Genomic DNA, 19,983 nt, shown 5'->3' with positions numbered 1-19,983 from the left:
TTTATTGCAACTCAGCCACTCAAGTTCATTTACATTTTATTTTTTATGTTACAATGGCAGCAGGTGCAACAGAGACTGAGAAGTTTAAAATCTGACAAAGTTTAAAATATTTACGATCTAGCCCTTTATCAGAAAAGTTTGCTTATTCTTGGTCCACAATTCAAAGAGACTACATTTTTGTTATTTACACTGGAGTAGAATATTACAAGTCGGAGACCTGGGAAGTCCAGGATGTCTGAGGCAGGATCTAAGGCTCTTGTTACGAGGACGGCAGGCCTGAGGCTGTGACTCGGTCTGATGGCTGGTAATGGCTGCCTGGAAGCCGGTATTGGGAAGGATTCTGAGGCTGTATCCGAATGGTATCTGGGTACTTCCAGGGAGATGAAATCGGTGCCATGAGTAATTTAGGCAAGGAGCACCCGGCTGGGAAGTGAACAATGCAGATCCATGTTCTTCTTCCCCAAAGATAAACAGCATCCAGGGACAGCTTGGCATGGCCCAGGATGCCGGCACTTGGCATTGCTGAGGTTTGGAACTGTAAACATACCCTCACAGGGGGATTTAAATACCATTCACACTGTGACAGGAGCACACATCGGACAGGAAAAGCCAAGGTCAGGCGACAGCGCCAGCTTTAATTAAGGGTCTCCTGCACTTACCAAAGGCTAGCGGTGCACCAGTGTTTGTTCAGGACAACGTTTTGTATAGTTTCCCATTTGAGGGAGAGGGGCATTTTGTGCATCCGTGCAATCAAACTGCCAGCTAAAGTGTTCCAAACTAGTTTAAAATGAAAAACATAGAATGTGTGGCCACAAGTGCTTATTGGAGAAAGCAGTATAAAGTGTGGCTCCTGTTATTTATATAAAGACATATATGTAGCCCTTAGATTGTGCTTTTTAAGTAGAAGACTAGTAAGCCCATTATACCTAATATCCTCTTATTCTTTAAAGTTAAGGAACAAGTCCTCCTCAATGATCCAAATCCACCCAGAGTGTTGTCTTCTGTGGCCCCTCATTCATTACTGTGAATGTGCTGTTGAAAAGGTATACAGGAATCTAGGTTTTTGGAACACAAATCACATTTTAAATGCACCAAGAGTCCATTAATCATGCTAAATTCTAACAAAACGCATTAGCTACTTTTGCATAAATCCAGATTTTCAGCTGTTGCGTGACTTCAAAGTGAGGCGTTCTGCAGTCTGATAGATGTTGATAGCTGTCTTATTAAGTTGACTTGTCCAAAATAATCAGGGCCACTGTTCCCTGGCAGTGTAAATAACTGGAGAACCCAATAAGGTGTGCATTCTCTTACTGTGAAATGATCTTTCATGCAAGTCCTTAGTATCTTTCCCACATTCAACATTTTGGCTTTAATTGTTTTTCTTTCACAGCATGAAAAATTGCCAGATCGACTCTGGCTGACTAGGTTTTCCTTTCATTTCAAATAATTATATGAAGCATTTAAATTGTATAAGGGCACTAAACCACGTATCAAACTGAGTAATCAAAAAATATATTTTATGACTGAAGTTGGTTGAGAATTTATTTGCATAAAAATGTCTCTATTTTCTCACTGAGTCCCTAGAAATGTACCACCTCTCGGCTATAAACAAGTGGCACGGCAAATGTGCTAATGATCCCCCTGAGATGGATAATGAAGCCCCAGGCTGACCTGGGGTGCAGGCCTGAAACACTGGTGTATACAGAGAGCAGAGGGGTGGGGGGGGACCTGAGTCTTGGTGTCGGCATTTGTATTTGGAAAACAAGAAACGTTCAGATATAGAACTCCTCCATGTCGTTATCCCTAGGACCAGCCAACTCTGGGGGTGGTAACGCATCTTGGCCAGTCTGTGTGGCTTTGGGAGCATCACAAGAGGCCTTTGGGGATGGCTCTGTGAGTGAGGAGGCACTAGAAGCCGAGGGAGCAGAGACAGTTTTCACTGAGCATCTGGCAGACCTTTTGGTAAAGAAAGGGAGGGAAGCCCAGGAGGCCTCTGTGGTCACCCTGCTGACAGCAGGCAGCGGTCCTTCTCGGGGCCCCTTCCATGTTGACCAACGGCTGCTGCATTTTTCAGAGGGGAGGGAGGTTTCTGCAGTGCTGCAGAATCTACTGGGTGCAGAATACGCAGAGACCACAGACAGGTCAGAGGAAGAGAGTCGCAGGCCTGTGTCCACATCTGTCTCCTGGGCACCCTCTAAGTCATCGATGGAGAGGAGGTGGCTATGCCTACAGTTCGATACCCTGTGTTCTGGCGGATCTGTGTTTGAAAACCACTGTGGTTCAGCTGAGGAAGCTGGGGAGGGGCCTCCGGTGGGCAAACAAAACAAGGATTTGCTTCTCTGGAAAGACCAGGGGGCGCTGGGGGTGCTGCTGGTTTGCCTGGCAAATTCTTGCTGGTGCCCACTAGGCAGGCCTGTCTGGCCAGGCCCCAGGAAACGGTCATTGTGCAGGGACGGTTGGCTGCCACTTGATGTATGGCTTGGTACAGTGGCGCTTGGTGAAGGAGTGGAGTGAGCTTTCTTCTCGGAGGAGCAGTGTGCTCTGCTGGGTTTGGGGAACTTCTTGTACACCCTGTGTGCCTGTGGGGGTCAGAGAGCACACCTTGTTAGTCAAGACAGGGATGCGCTGTGAAATGCAGCATGAAACACAATGTCTAATCATTGGAAACTTCCAGCGATGTCTCTGCAATACAGAATTGCCAGAACTTTTGTTCTCCAGATTTGGAAGCAAAGACTAAGGCAGCAGAGCTCGGAGGAGCCTTAGGCAATAGATGCAGCTAGTCCTCTTCAAAATAGGAAATAATACCCCTTAAAGGACTCATGTGAAGTGCCCAACAAACTAGCAAAAAGAATAAGGGCCAGGCGGTACATGGGAATGGAGATAAGAATTACGACGAAATGCAGAAAGAGTGTGTGCAGGGCTCATGCTTCTCTCTGACCAAAGCATCATCACGTGCTGCCCTGTAGACAGCATCTGGAAGTGATCAGGATGGGATGTGCACACTGACATGGGACTGGATTCCAGGACACAATGGGAGGGGTGGCTCATGGTTCAGGACAGTCACTCTGCCATGAGTGAGGTGCTACCAGGAGATAGATTACATTTATTTACTAGCTGTTAGGAAATAAATAATTCCTCCCTATATTTTTTCTTCAAGAACCTAGGTACAAGTTAGGAGAACTGCTAACTGCTGATGAATCCTGAGGATGTTCAGTTGGGCGAATACCTCACCCCTCCCTCCTATGGCGTATACCCCTCCCCCTGCCTCCACTGCAGCTTATAGGAACTTGCTTTTGCTGCACAGAACTGGGCACCTCTCTTCCAGGGCCCATTTCCACCTGCTCTGCTTCCCTGAAATTCCCCTTCTGGTCTGTGTCCAAGCCTACAGCCAACCTCATGATGCAGATTCCAATTAAATAATGGGTTGGAGGACAGAAGGTCTGGCTTTATTTAGTATAGAACCATCTGATTTATGAATCCCTGAAGTAACAAAAGTGTTCTGACTGCAGTTTTCTAGAAGGGCTATTTCCTTCTAGTGAATATTCAGTAGATTGAGATCACGGCCTTCACAGGAACCTGGTTTTCTCATGGAGGAAATTTAGCTCTGCTACAGGTAAAGGAGGAGAAAATACAATGAGAAACATTCTATTTTTGACCACATGAAATGTTACTTCATTGGAAGGGTCAAAGACAAAGAGACATAGTTGAGACTACAGAAATGTGATGGCAGATACCATGGGGGCACTGAGAGGGAGACCAAACCCACCCAGCAGAGGTGGCCTTGCAGGTGAGCCTTCAAAGGTGGGCAGCTGTGTTTCTAAAGCATAGCATGAGTAGAGAAGGTGCGTACCGGAGAGAGAAGCCAACGCAGCTGAGGCTGGGGGTTGGCAGGTAAATGAGGGGCCTGTTGAGGCAGCAACAGTTTGGTCTGGTTAGAGTCCATGAAAAGCGGTGTGTACAGTACTTGAAGGGTGCTTAGGCCTAGAAGCACTGATCAGGGGTTGGGGGCATGAGCCAGAGCAAGAGGGGACTCCAGAGAAGCAAGAGGAGCCAGTCATGACTCTTGAACCATATGGATCCTGAATCACAGGCAAATACAAGAAACCTGCACTTCAAATCCTCAAGGCTTTATAGCAAGATGGTGGCACACAGCTGGGTGGAGGAGAATGGGCTGGATAGAGATACTAGTGGAAACAGGAGTACTGCTTAGAAGGCATGCAGACGTCTTTGGTTTCTTAGACAAAAAAGCCACATTTGCAGTTGTTTGCATAAGGTTCTTCTCCATTGTGGAATCAGATGTTCAGTAAGTGCTATGAATTCTCTGCCTGGCTCTCCTGATCCTCTCTGCAATCCTCAGTCTCTGCATTGTTTGTATTTTTGTGTTTTGGTCCCCATATCTTGGTGATATTCACCCCTCCTTTCAGGCTCTGCTTGGCATATTGAAATTCCCAAGTCGTTCTACTAAGGGCAGTTTAAGAGGTAAAACACAAAGGGAATTAAGATTTCTGATAGTGTGAATTATGGATCCTTAAATAAGATGACGCAAAACGCTTTGAGGGCAAGTACTAGGCAAGGTGTGTGTCTTCTCACCCCACAGGCATGGTCACCATGTAACTTCAATTTGGAGCAGTTCCAGACTTTCTGGGCCTGGGAGCCTCACTGAATAAGTGATGGGAAGGTTTGGGCAGAGATGGGTCCTGCTAGGGTATGACCAGAGCTGGTCACTTTGTGCTCCATTGTCCCTGAGACTCCCAATCCAGCCCTGGGATGGTACTGTCCTGCTCCCTTTAATGCTCTGTCTTCTCTGCAAGGCTCTGGGCTCTGCAAGGGAGACCCTGCTCAGCACACACTTTGCCCAGTGGTGGGCACATAACAGGACACATACACACCGCTTTTCATAAAATGGAGAGTCGCTTCTTTGTAACAGGGTAAGTAAGAAGCAGCCCCAGAAGCCCCAGAAGCAGCCCCAGGAGGTCACATCTGGGTAACTATTAGAGAGACAAACCAATTACCTCCATCATTGAGTCTGGCTGAATAAGAGAAAATAAAGGGTGAAGTTGTGGAGAGAAGGAAGTCCTTGGGGATAGAGGCGGCTTCTGAGGCAAAGGAGGGAGCAATGTTTATTAACTAAAATGTCTATTTTATTTTTCCCAAAGATCAATTCTCCTGGGCTTCCAGTGTCATTTTCTAATCCATAAATATGCGCTATCTTGTGACTTCCATCTTTAGTCTTATTAGAGATCATGCTCTTGGTGAGGATGCTAGCAGTCTGAATCTTTCATGAAAAAGAAAGCCTCTCTGGGTATTGCTTCTTGAAACCTAAAAGGTCAAGTTTCCCATGCTAGGGAACCTTTACCTTTTGTTGTCTAATAATGCTGTTTCTCTCTTTGCTAAAACCTGGCATGACCTTAAATTCTTTGCTTTGACATGTTCAAGACCCTGAAAGCTGTGCCTCTGGAGAGACCTCTCCAGGTCCCTTCCTGGTGACAACGTGACTTCCAGCTCTTGGGGGCTGCCCTCCTGAGCTCCTCCAAGGGATGAGCTCAGGAGGGCAGCATGGCCATGATATCAGCTCATAAATCTTTCCACTGCCAAGCACAGTGGCTTAAAAATTAGGCAAGACTGGCAGAGGACAAATACCTGTGATATTTGTCCTAATTATGATCATTTAACAGAAACCCATCTGTCCTCTGTCTGTTTTTTTACTGCATGATGGAGACAGGTGTCCATAGGAACCTATATTCTACTGCTTGGAAGAGAGGTGGCCCCTGGTCTTTGTCACTGGGGAATGCCCACATGTACAGTGAAGGTGCCTGCTGGGTGGGTGGGATTTGGGGCTGGCGCCATGCTGTGGATAATGGTGGGCATTCTGGGGCAGCAGCTATAGGGAGGGAGACTCGGAGCCTCCCTCCCCCACCCCCATCTAGGTCCAGGGATGATGCACCTGCTGGATTTGCCTGGAGCTGACCGGGGGGTATTCCCTGGCTCTGTCCAGTGGCAGCGGGGTGTCAATGTCTGCCAATGTGGTCTTCTCTGACCTCAAGATAACTGGCGTGTGGGAAGGATGGGGCTTCTTTAGATGCCATCTCCTGGCAGTGGCTTTGATTCCTGCCTCTTGTTTGCTTCAGCTGAGACACTAGAGGCTGAGAATGAATCACAGCAGATGTTTCCAGAGACTCTCCCCCAGTGGACCCTTCCACAGTGAAACAAGAACCTGTGTCCTCCTCACACTGAGAGGTATTTAGGAATATGGAGAGAACACTGAGTTTGTAAAGGAGAAATGCCCCAGTTGGAACATGGAATGGAGGCTTGTGTACAATTCATGAACTGGACAAAGGATCCCAAAGGGATAGAAAGAGACTATTAACCTAGTGAAGCTAGGGGCTAACAGTCGATTGGACCATGATCCTCTGGCTCAGTCACCAGATCCACAACCAAGAGACCACTACCGGATGGCCAGAGACGTTGGGACCTGCCACCTACATGCCAGACCAGACCCCCTAATGGGGAAATGCCATCTTGCTTAATATTTCCCAATCCCCAGGAAAGCCCAGCCCCTGTGGATCAGTCATATTCCAGCTAATTATGTACCCTAATAAACACTCAGACTTCAAGCCTGGCTGCGTGTCCTGCTCTTGAGATAGCCGGCATTGTGCTCCAAGAACACTTATCGTTACCTCTTGCTGTCTAATGAAGCATTCTCTCTTTGCTAAAATAGGACATGTCCTTAAATTTATTTCTGTGACATGTTTAAGAACCTGCAGTTCTGAGTATAGGGCTTCTCTGCCTCTGGAGAGACCTCCTTGGGCCCCCTCGTGGTGACAACATGGCTTCCAGGGACTGCCCTCCTGAGCTCCTCCCAAGGGCAATGGCCATGGCTGTGATGTTGGCCTAGCCGCCTCACTGGAAGCCAGAAGTTGTCTTCATTGCTATTTAAGGAACTTTCTCAAAACAAAAGGATAGCATTACATAAATTAATCTGCTTAGGGCAACCAGCCAGGATGATCTGATTATGTTCCTTACATCACTAGAAAATTGAGATTCAGTGTAGGTCCTTGAACTTTCTCTGCAACTTTGAGCACCGGTAGTCTGAGGCTGGGGATGTGATGGGGTCTGCAGGGGCCCACTTAGCCAAAGCATCTTTCTTAAGGGTCCTGATGTCAAGAGGCTCATTCCTTGGCACATGGGTAGAATCATTTCTTCTCATATTCCTGGTAAAGGTGATTCTGCCTCTCCTCCAGGAACCCTGGCAGTGTCTCATGGCTTGTTCAAGGTCAAGGAGTTCTCCTTCTGCCTCACCCCTCCTCTTTCTAAGGCCATTTCCTGTTCTGTCCTTGGCAGAAATATGACTGATGGCACTGTCTGATGTCTAATGAGCCAGCAACGGACCTTTAACCCAAAGGAATGATAACAATCAGGGGCCATCTCTAGGAATTTGGTCAATGGGTTCACATGAGAAATCAGATTTTTTGCTTTAAAGAAAAGCATCATATTTCGCTTCTCCGTTCACTTTGCTGAGGACAAACTGTCCAAGAAAGAAGCCTTTGTGGTTGTTTTGAATGATCAGCAGAAAGAGAGGAGGAGGATTAGAGGTTTTCCTTTAAGGTAAACTTCAGGGAACAGAACCTGTACACATTTTGTAAAATCAGTGATGGTTTTAAATAGGAGATATGAAGATTGTCCAGGGATTCTTGGCAATTGTGGCTGGACTGTCCTCTGCCTTGCCACCGTTGCCATTATGGAAATGGGAGGCTTTCCACAGTACCATCAGTTAGAGCAACATGCCAATTCCACTTGTCCTAGAATGGCAGGTGGCATAATTTAGGGCATAAGAAAAGTATTCTCCACAATTGGTAAGATGGCAGCAGAGTGGTATTTACCCACCCCAACCGGCTTTCTGCCAAGAGTCCCAGAGCCTCTCTTGTTTCACACTGCAGCTCTCTAAGTGATCTTTCTAAAATCCAGCCTCTCTGCAGAACTCACTCCTTGGTAGGATCGCCTAGACCTGCCCTACCTCTTCAGCCTGGGTCTTTCTGGAATCCTACCTACGTGCTTTGGCCATAGGTAACTACGTCATTTCCAAACACATCAGGTTCATTTATATCTCTGTGACTTTTTTATGGTGATCCCAATGTCGGTCTTCTCAGAGAACATCTGCCCATCTTCTGAGACAAAGTGCAAAGTGATATTGTGGAGTTTTATTTGGCCACACCCCCTCTTTTGGAGAGTAAATATGCACTTCTTCCTCTTGAGGGCATACCAAAAAGTAGAACTTCTAGACATAGAGTGAGCATACTTTTAGCTTTAATAGATAGATGCTTTCAAATACTTCCAGGCCAGGTATGATGGTTTGCACTTGCAATCTCAGCAATTTGGGAGGCCGAGACAGGAGGATTGCCCATTTGAGGCCAGACTCTGCAACTTGGTGAGATCTTGCCTCAAATTAAAAAAAATAAAAAGGGTTGGGGATGTAGGTCAGTGGTAGAGCACCACTGGGTTCAATCCCCAGCACTACCAAAACAAACAAAAAACGCCACTTCCAAACCAATGATATCAACGTATAATTCTGCCCAGAACTGGTAAGCATTTCAGTTGTTTCACACTCTCAAGATTTGGTATTGTCAGTCTTTCTAATTTTAGCCATTCTGGTAGGTAATTTTTTTTTAATCATGGTCTTAATTTAATTTGCATTTCCCTAGTGACTGATGACAAGGAGCATCTTTCTATGTTTCTTGGCCATCTGGATATCCTCTTTGGAGAAGTACCTGCTCTTTATACATATTCTGAATTCAATACCTCTTAACTATGTGCAATGCAAATACAATCGTCCAGTCTGTAGCTTACCTTTTTCTTCTCTTATTGGTTTCTTTTGGTGAACTTAATGAAGTAATTTGCCTTTTCTTCCTTTCAAGGTTGGCACTTGTTGAGCTGTTTTAAGAACTCTTGCTACACCATCTAGTAGCCCACCTGGGCTAAGGATGAAGGACCAAGGGGAAAAGTGCCCGGATCCCTGAGGTCTCTGGACTCATGTGGAGGAGAGAGAAATATACAGCTATTTTTTAAGCCATTATTTTTTAAGTCTCTCTCATTCTCTTTTAAATCTGAGCTTACAAATCACCTGCAATAAATAAATACGACATTTTCCAGAAATGTACATTTATGGATTTGGAGGAACTGGATTAATTGTGAGAACTTCATTTAGGGCAGGGGCTGTAGCTTAGTGGAGAGCACTTGCCTAGCACGAGTGAGGCACTGGATCCAAACCTCAACACCATATTCAAAAAAAATAAATTACATAAAGGTATTGTGTCCATCTACAACTAAAAATAAATTTAAAACAAAAACCATTTAGTGTTCTGAGGGTTTTAGAAGCTGGGTTAATTGACCTCTGGTACCTGCAATTAAATGTGTTAAAACAAATAAATATTCATATTTACGCATAACAGGTACTGAATAAATTCCTTCCAAATGAATTAAAGATCACATAAAAGACAAATTATAATAAAATATATGGCTTCTAAAAATATGGCTTCTAAAGGTGCTTGTTATCAAGGGAATTTTAAGGTGTAAAGTGTAAATGTATACATACATATCATAAATCATAAGCACCACAGGTTTTGATTTCGATAGGAAAAAAACGTCCTGAACACTGTGGTATTATGAACTATATCAATATCTAATAATAAAGATAAAATTTTCTAGTTAAGAAATACCTGAGGGGTGCTCAGGACCCACTTTGTTTAATATCAGGCATGGCTCTTAAGGAAAATGTGTGGCAAGTTCACAGGAGATACTAAGTAGAAAGAGACTGGGCACTTAGAAGAGCGAGGAGCCAACCAGGCTATCGATCTGATACACAGTATAGTAAAAAGCTTCCCATTGAAGAGGAACAACAGAGAAAATCAAGGTCGTGTCTGAGCATGGCGTCTGCAGCCAACAGATCTAATGACAGAATCTGTCAAACAGAAAGAGAAGATTTGAGAAAAAAACGTGCCCAGATGTAAGTCTTTTTCTTTGTGTGAGGTCTGCATTTTCCTTTGCATTTTGTCACTATGATTTGTGACTAACGCTGCCCACTGGCTATAACACACAGGGCTAGACAGCGCCGATTTTTATATAAACAAAAGATCATGAGAATTTCATTAATATTATTGATTTTAAGAAATTTCAAAAGAAATATTCTTTGACACAGTTCAATGACCAGATTCTAGAAACAGCTGCCTGAAATGATAAGTAATAACTCAGGTCAAAATCTCATTCTTTTTCTGAACAATAATCAAGAGAAAGGGGCTGTGGCTGTGGCTCAGTGGTAGAGTGCCTGCCTAGCATGTGTAAGGCACTGGGTTCAAACACCACGTAAAGAAATAAAGAAAGATACTGTGTCCATCTACAACTAAAAATATTTTAAAAAATAAAGGGTATTTTGGGTGTGAATATTCTAGATAAGGTCTTCTTCATTTTTGGTTGCTATTTCAGTGAGGGCATAATGCTAGTTTGTGGGATTGAACTTCAGCTAATTACCATATTCCGGGCCAAAGGATTTTTTTTTTTAAAGTTGAAAAACTTACACAAATATCTATCTGGGAGCTTGGTTGGAATCTCAGAGATTCAGTTTAACCCAAGGTTTCTCTGGCCCAGCACAACTGACATGGTAGGCTAGAGAGTTCTTCGCTGTGGAGGGAGAAGAACCAAAAAAGTGCCTCCAGATGTGTCCCCAGGAGGGAGAAAGGTGAAGACTCCCCAGAATGGGAATCACTGCTAACCTTTTGGGTTACGGAGACATGATGCCCTTGCATAAGCTCAGGGGTCAAAGTTCTATGGGAATGCCTCCTATTATTTTTTTAAATTTTATTTTTATAAATGGATACATAAACAGAGTTTTAAAAACCAAGTAGTTCTATGAAACTTCCTCTGGGGGATAAAAAAGTTTCTACCCTTACTCCTGAGACTTATTTCTTCAAGTGCAATTGAGAGAACTCTAGGCAAGTGTTCAGTATCTGCACATATGGTAGCCACTAGCCTGCCAGATCTTCTTGAGGGGACTCCCTTAATCTCTTGCCAGGGCAGGTGCTCTCAAAGCCAGCCATGGAGAAGGCTGGGCTTCGGGGAGCACAGCAATCCCAGAAGTGTGATGCTGAATTGCACTTCTTTCTCCTGGGCTCAGCAAAGCGCTCCTCCCCTCGACTGTGCTTGGTATTCTTAGGTCTAGGTTGGCTGGTCCATTTTTACAGAGAATGAGCTTCATTCCACCATCTGATGAAATGAGGAAGAGGTGGCTGATCCTGGGTTCAACTGCTGTGTGTGTGTGTGTGTGTGTGTGCCATCCAATAAAACTTTATTACAAAATATGTGGCAATCTGGCTGATTCCATTGCTCTGTGTGTGTGTGTGTGTGTGTGTGTGTGTGTGTGTATGTGTGTATTCAATAAAACTTTATTGAAAAAATAGGTGGTGGGCCAGATTTGACCTGTGGACTTTGTTAACTCCTGTCAACTGTTTTTATACAAGCTTTTAAGCTAATGTTACAATTTCATCATGCCCTCGCCTATGCACCAATACTGCAACCCCTGGCCTGTCTCCTATTCGGCTTAGTCAGCTCCTTCTTGCTCTTTCTTAGAGCCATGGCAACACCAGTCCTGGTGCATGGAGTCTGGGCCATGCTGTGACTCACAGTGATAAAGACAAGAGACAATCAGGGGTGCAGGAAGAAAGTATCAGTTTATAAACTGATAATACATAATACAATACTTTATAATACAAAGACAGTTTTAAAAACAAAGTAGTTCTATGAAACTTCTACTGGGGGATAAAAAGGTTCTCCCTTACCCTTGTGTCTTATTTTTTCCAACAATGCAGTTAAAAAAACTCTTGGCAATGATGGAAGTGTTAAGTATCTGCATACATGGTAGCCACTAGTCTGACAATTCTTCCTGAGGGGACTTCCTCAATCTCCTAATAGAGCAGGTATTCTTCAAGCATTCGGGGAGAAGGCTGAGCGAGTGGTAGCACAGTGATTTCCAAAGTAGGACCTCTTCTGATCTAGGGAGGAGAGAAGACATGCACTTCCCCAAACACCCTACTATCCTCACATGCCCCCAGCACTTCACACGGAACTGGAAGGAGGTCTGGTTCTACTGAACTGGGCCATCCTGCCTGCCTTTGAGAAGGAAGAGGCTGGTCTGGTGGGTGAGCTTCTCTGAAACTAAAGTGTGGGACACTTACATATTTTTTATTTTTTGGCCTAGACTCCAACCACTAATTCAGGGACAACTGAGCTGTCAAAAAGGGTCATCAAAACTCAAAGGTATTACTAATGAAAGGCTGAGCCAGCTGACCGTAGAGAAGAGGATTCATACTCAAAACTCAGGTACCAACAAGAAGCTGACAATTCTTCCTGAGGGGACTTCCTCAATCTCCTAATAGAGCAGGTATTCTTCAAGCAGTCGGGGAGAAGGCTGAGCGAGTGGTAGCACAGTGATTCCCAAAGTAGGACCTTCAAAATCTATCCCTGGCCTTAACAAGTTTATATCAATGCTTTAGTGACATCTGGTCATCTCAGTCCCCTTCCTATCCTCAGTTGTAACCACTCCCATCATTTTTTGAATCCGTGAATATACATGTATTTGCCAGAAAAGACACTGGCAAAGAGAGCTCAAGACTGAGGTTGTCATGAAAACACACAAAAAGGAACAGAAATGAGAGCAGAATATACTCTGTGACATGAGCCAGTATCTTGCAATCCTGGTTACACCCAAGAATCATCTGGAAAGCTATGAAAAAATACCCCACTCCAGAGCAACCGAAATCAAACTCTGGGTGGGTCCCAGGCAGGTTAAGTTTAATGTCCAGACAGAACAGGGACTTCTGCTTTGGGCCAACTTTCTGATTTTTCCTTAGGCCTAGCCTCTCTCCTTCCTTTTGATTCCAGGGTCTATCCCTATTTTTATTGCCACTGAAATTAGGATGTTTTGAATGACTACATATTTTTATGACTTTTATATTCTTCAGAACTTCTATTACAACCTTCCAGCTCTTCAAATCCGTGCTTCTGGAAGACTGTGAAGACTAAGATTCAGAAAACTATGCCTTGTGTAATTTGGGAGAGGCAAAGTCACCACATAGAAATATTTGTCTTGCCCCTACTATGTTAATTCATTTACTTTCTTCCCTCTTTTTATACAATTATTTTGGCTAAAGTATACTGACCTTGTCTTCCCAATTAACCTCTGTCTGGAAAATGATACAGATAATGGAAATTCCAGAGAACGAATTTCCACTGCGGTGTTTCCCTCTCAATAACTTTCTTTTTTTTACTTTGTTCTTATCTGCAAATCTGTTTCCATAACAAAACTTGCTTTTTAGCTTTGAATCCTCATCAGTTCTGACCATTTCTGTGGCTTCCAGAAGCTTGTTCTTGCAGTATTATCTGTTAACTCACTTAAAACGGAGAATGATTGAATACATTTGTAATGTGTATGCCAGAAACACAAGGCTGCCTGCATCAGAAGAGATCAACTAACTGCCCACGGAACAAAGGCCCAGGCTGAACAAAAGCTCCCTCCAGGCTTACTCAGAAAACAGGGACGTAATTGCCATTGTAGATTCTAAACAGTAAAGACAGACCTAATCTCTTCCATAAACCTTCTCAACTAGGGGAAGGTGTTGAGTGTTGAGACTGGTCTCTAATGACAATGCCTCTACTCAGTAAACAGAATTTAGGCCAGCAACTCAGAGTGTCCCAGGTTAATAAGAAGCATGCCAGGAATCTGTCAGGAAGTCACTTTCACTGTTATTCACAAAGCAACAGTCCTCACTATGTTCTGATGTTCTCTCCTGGCTAAGAATTCTGTGTGGGCTTTCTAGGGTGGCAAAAAGCAAGTAAAAATATTAAGTAAAAATAGTTTTAGAAATCCATTTTTGAAGTGACTACTCTTCAAGACACAGATGCACAAACAGGAGGACCCAAAGACAAGGGACAACTCAACACATGTTCAGTGATGTCCATGAACTAAGCATCTTCACCAAGGACGGGTGGGATGTGAGTATCTTTGTAATGTGAATGTTATAAATGGTGAGTTATCTCAGGTTTACATTTTCAGATACAGTGACAACCTGACATGTAGTCAGTTGGCCATCTGTCTGAAGTATCAACCACTTTAACCTAGTGTGGACATGAGGCCTAGAGAACAAATCTGAATCTGGGGTCCCTACTTCAAATTAGGCCCACCCTGGAGGTGCAGATCTTCAAGAGGCCAGATCCCTATTTCCACAGAATATGAGAGAGCCCAGGTATAGCAGGATCTCTCTGGGAATATTGTAGATTAGAATGGGCTCCCAGAACTGTTTTACCGATCCTTAACTTTCCCTGTTCAGTAATCGGGTCCTTGGAACTTCTACAATCTTGGTGACCAGCCCCGACTGTACCTGGATTAGTTATGGCTGGGATTAAATTAACCCTCCATTACTGAGGGTTAGGGTCTACATAGTTAAAATTCTGGAGTGTCATTGTAGGGTTTCTGATCTGCCTTCGTGCACACACACACACACAAAAAAAAATCCACAAATTACTTTAAAAAAATTAATATTCAGGGCTGGGAATCTGTTTCAACGGTAGAATGTTTGCCTAGCATGCATGAGGTCCTGGGTTTGATTCCCAGAACTAATAATATAATAAATAATAATAATAATAACAATAATAATAATATTCAATTAATGAGTTATCAACTTCAAGCCTATTTTATTGATTTGAGCAACTCATAAATCTTATTATTCTTTTAATAAGTCTAGCAAATGTTAACAATTAACTTCCTTTCTTTTTTTATGGTTCTGGGGATCAAATGCAGGGTCTAAGTACTCTACCACTAAACCACATTCCCAGCCCTAAAAATTATTATTATTTTAAAAAATATTTTTATTAGTTGTTGATGGACCTTTATTTTATTTATTAATTTACATGTGGTGCTGAGAATCAAACTCAGTGACTCACACATGCTAAGCAAGTGCTCTACTACTGAGCCACAACCCCAGCTCCCTAAAAATTATTTTTTAAAGTAGCTTTTGCAGCTTAATTAATTTTCTTCAACATCTTAAATTGCATTTATACATTTTGTGTATTGATTTATCTCTCTCTCTCTCTGCATTGCTGGGGATTGAACATAGGGCCTCCTGTTCTACCTCTGAGATATACACCAAGATCCTTGACTTTCTTTTTAAGTAGGTCTCATTAATAAACAAGACTTTTGAAGTACTTAAATGACTCTTATACATCTAATCAATTAAACATATAAGCAAGTGGCCATTAAATCCTCTTAAATATTTCAGTGTTACAAATTGACAAAAATCCCTCTTCTGCTCTTATATCCCTCAACTTAAAAGTACAAATCTAAGTCAATTCTAAACTACATTTGAAATTGGAAAAACAAGGTTGACCTTTTCTTCTAAGAGGTCAACTTCTCTAAAACAACACATTTTTTAAAATATCAAACATGAACTAATTATTTTTTAACCTAACAGAAAAATGTTGGTGCTGTAAGTTTTGTTTACTACAGTACTTATAGTCTTAGTTCTACATTTTTTTTTGTGTGTGTGGGGGGGAGATTAGAAAAGTGTCCACCCAGGAGACAATTATATCATTCCAAACAGTTTGGGGTTGCTTTTTGAGCTGACTAAGTTTCACTTGGACAGTGATTTTGGGTGGGATGTGTCCAAACAAGGAGAGTCCTCTGTTAAGGTTGCTATAACAAGGATTCCACAACTTAAAGGGATTGTTCCCTGGGCCTATCGCCCTGGACTTTAATTGTTATCTATTTCTCTCTACTGATAGATTTCTGCAACCCTCTCTCAGATTGTGGCTCATTTTGGCTCTCCGTGTTTTTCTCCTAAGATACTTAACATTTGGAGGAGGATTCAGTTGGATTCTACATTTCTCTGAAGACTTTTCTGCTTCTGCAGTCCTCTGATAACCAGGTGTTACTGGAAGAGAAGGATGGGATTGAACCTGGAAGACCTGAAATGTCCCACTCAAATATGGTACTAAAGAAGAGACCCCAAATCAGCTGGGCACCTGGAAGGAGGAGTAGGATTAGGAAGGAGAAAATACAACTGCTCATAAGTCAGCTAACCCCCTTAGACTTAAGGGGATCTTAGCAATTTCCTTTACTGGTTTCCATGGCCCTGCAACATGGTGTCCCTCTGGGACCATGAACAGGTCCACAGGTCTCCAAAGAGTCGGCTTCCTCAAGTCCTAGTTTCACATGTTTATGCCACCCATTCTGCTCCTGCCACCTAAGTGACCAAGTCAAGGGTGGACACCTGACTAAGGGAGAGCAGTTAAATACTGGGCTGAGCCAACTGGACTCTCCCTCCTGATCAGACACACAGGGGAAGGTGGTCACACCAACAGCACAGCAGCAGCCTGCAGCTGGGTCTAACAGAAAAACGATTAGTTCTGACTTAACCCAGTTTCTTGTGGTGAAAAGGAGATTAAAGACCTTCCTATTATAACACTAGGAGAAAGTTATAAAACTCTTTATTTAATAATGACCAAGCCCTGAAAACTTTCTCCTAACCTGCTTATTATGTCTTCAGCTGATTTCATTATCCTTTCTTAGAGATAAAGGATGGCGATCAGCATTGAATTCTGTCCACTCAGACCAAGTATACTACTCTAGTGGTTATCAAAGACAGGACCTCAACACACACCTTTAAGAAGGGAGATTTAATTTACATTAAATTAAATTTACTTCAATACTGAGGAGACACCCATGCTGCAGAATTGCAACCAGACCACAGGATAAGTGGAGCTAAAGGTTCAGATGCATGAGTTACATTCTTTCTCTTTTCTGGCTTTCTCTCTGCAGGTCAGTGCTGTCCCTCTCTCTCCAGACAGAACGGTTTTCCCTTCCTGATGGAAACCACAGCTGCAGACCATTCCCAATTACATGTTGGAGCTTCAGCCATCAGGAGGGAGAACAACTTTTCTTTCCTAATATCAGTTCCCAAATATCAAATTGACGTCAGGTGCACAGATAGTCTGGGCACATCAACTACAGCCAGGGAGGTAGGATTAGTCATTCCAATATGGCGTTTTGGCTGTACCTCCAGGAACAGGGAAGAGTACTCTTACCGAGGACTGCTGGGAAGGGGACACCTTGGTTGGCCACAATATGGAGCTGTTCAGTGCTGAATGTTAAGAGAAAGGTAACTTCTCCCTTACACTCAGACTATGGTTTAGATGGTTCAACAGTAGCTGTTTCTCATAAATAGCTAAATTATGTTGATCATTTACATTATACGCGTATCTTTTGAATCAGAAGAGAAGAACACTTAAAAAATCTTATTTCTATGAAAGCTATGCCACAAGAAACCAGTGAATTCTAATTGCTCAGAAACTTATAGGAAACGAACAGACCAATGGCCGAATGTAGGTGTGTGAACTTAGCCCTTGCAGTTCAAGGTATTTTCTTTGTTTCTCAATTTCAGGAACTGACTCTTCTTTTTAGTGGTAGAAGAGATAAAAATCTATTTGCAAATTCCTACAACAAATATTTCAGATAAACAATACACTAGGATAAGACCAAAAGGACCTACATTCTGGAATTTCAAAATAAGATGTAACATATCCATATATTATATGCAAAAGTAGTGAAGATAAATATTAATAAGGACTTTCCTCCAAAGGAGGTTAATCTACATGTTTGCAGAAGTTTCTGGCTTGTGTTATCAGGGAATCTCAACCTGTATGAGGACAATTCTCACTTGATTAAAGTAACTAAAAATTCTTAGGTTTGGATGGCTTAATAAAGTGTTTTGATCAATAGATCAGCTTCACCTGCATATTTTAGAATGCTATTTGAACCCATTTCCCCCCCAGCACCTCCCAACATTACATGGTTTTGGTTATGTCTCTTGTTTATTATCTGCTTCCTCCTGTGAGGATATAATTTCACTAGGGCAGGAACTTCTGTGTGGGCTGTATTCTGAGCTTAGAGTGCCTGGCACAGAGCAGGCACTCTGTACACTGGCTGAGTGAAGAATTGGTTAAATTTAGGCATGATATAAATTCCTCATGACCTAAATATTACAGGTCTGTGGGATGCCAGCAGCTGCCATAGGATTAATTACAGTAGCAGATGCTGTGGCAGGACTTTTCTTGTTCCCAAGTCAGTATGTGGGCAGCATGCATGGCGGCAGCCAGGGCCCTGTGTGAGTCCAGGACAAGGCACATAGCCACAAAAGGGGCAACCCCCCCCCAAAAAAAAGTAGGTGGCATTGTCTTTTAGAGTCACATGCTCAATATTTTTGCCTTTGCCACTTCTGCTCCCACTTATAGACATTTTTACAGTTGCTATAAATTTGCAGCTTGTTATTAGCAAGCCACTGCTCTATGTGGCTCATAAGGGGCCTTGTCACCTTCTAAGATTTAGTTGTCAAGTTCTGCCACAAACCAACACCTGTTCATGCATTCTTACAGCATCACTGAATTGACTTTGGGGATGGACAGGTAGACACCTGGTTCTGAAAAGTACAGCTTTAGGTATTTATCTTAGGAGTGCAGAAAAATTGTTTCTTTTCTATTTTACCCAGCATATGATAGTTTTTATAAATACTAATAAAAATCTGGCAATGTCTAGTCAGTGGGCTCCATAGTCAAAAGGTTCCCAAAACTACATTCCGAAAATATTTGCTCCTTGCTCCAATGTTTATTACAAAACTTTTCAAATATCTTGCTTTGAAAGAACAAAGCAAGAAACATCCCTATACCTACCATCTATATAAAATTATTTTGTCTTATGTTTATTTATTTATTGGTATTAGGGATTGAACCCAAGGGTGCTTTACCACTGAACTATATCCCTGGCCCATTTATTTATTTATTTATTTTTTAGTTGTAGTTGGACACAATATCTTTATTTTACTTATTTATTTTTATGTGGTGCTGAGAATTGAACCCAGGGTCTCGCATGTGCTAGGCAAGCAGTCTACTACTGAGCCACAACCCCAGCCCCCCTAGCCCTTTTTATTTTATTATTATTATTTTTTTTATTTTGAGACAGAGCCTTGCTAAGTTGCCGAGGCTGGCCTTGGACTTGTCATCCTCTTTCCTCAGTCTCCCAATTCCCTGGAATTACATGCCCAGCTATTTTCTCTTATTTCAACCTACACATGTACATATACATTATCACTTATCTATATGTAGACATAGGAGAATATGAATCTATGTATGATTTTTCTGCTGAACCATTTGAAAGTAATTTGTGATAACTTTCTAAGAATGTTATAAATCCCATGTATGTGACCAAGATGGGCATGTGTTCACAGGTGCCAATCAAACATCTCAAATTCTTATCTCAGATGGGAAGGCACTTTTTGTGGTCTGGAGAGAGGCCCCTGACATTGGGAGCCCTAGGCAGCCACTGAATTCAGCAATGGTGGAGATGTCTCTGTGTATTTGAATTCTTACAGGGCCACAATTAGCTCTGAGGCCTGGGGCAAATGGCTTAGAGGCTCTGAGGATGGTGATGTTGTTGATGATGACTATGATAGCAGTAAATTCTTAACAGTCCTAAGTCCTATTCTTAGCAGTCTTACTCTAAATTCTTTCCCCATGTTTTGCTCATTTCAGTTCCATAACCATCATGATCTTAACTGCACTGGAACTATTACGGAAAGCAGGCCCAGGAGGAAGGAGTGAGAGGAGATGAATGAAGCCACGGAGGTAAGCAGTGAGCAGCTAGCTGATGGAAAGCCTTAGGCCTGGGTGAAGACCCATGGCAGGGCCCCCAGGAAGCTCTTGGAAAGTCTTACCATAATAGAGCCAGGATCTGATGTGCCTTTTGTGATGATGCATATAACCTGTCTAGACCCGGAGTGCTCAGAGTGAAGCGGAATACAAGAAGCCTTGTATTTCCGCCCACTGTCACCTTCTAGTGCAGAAAACCATGTGCTTTGCCTAAGAGCAAATCTTTCCCTATTTTCTGAAACA

At 42.8% G+C, this 19,983-nt stretch overlaps 1 protein-coding gene across 1 annotated transcript in view; it reads right to left on the bottom strand.

Annotated features, from left to right (window-relative positions):
* Nucleotides 1-1,689: 1,689 nt before the first annotated feature.
* Nucleotides 1,690-19,983, bottom strand: part of Fam124a (family with sequence similarity 124 member A) — a 54,386-nt gene continuing 36,092 nt past the window's right edge. Inside the window, exon 4 of the mRNA XM_027928723.2 lies at nt 1,690-2,579. Coding sequence (XP_027784524.1) covers nt 1,773-2,579 — 807 coding nt within the window. The 3' untranslated portion in view covers nt 1,690-1,772. The remainder of the gene's footprint in view (nt 2,580-19,983) is intronic.

Source organism: Marmota flaviventris, chromosome 4 (genome assembly GCF_047511675.1).
Source record: "Marmota flaviventris isolate mMarFla1 chromosome 4, mMarFla1.hap1, whole genome shotgun sequence".
Taxonomy (NCBI): Eukaryota; Metazoa; Chordata; class Mammalia; order Rodentia; family Sciuridae; genus Marmota; species Marmota flaviventris.
The sequence above is the reverse complement of the archived record's forward strand: the minus strand, read 5'-3'. Positions and strand labels throughout refer to the sequence as shown.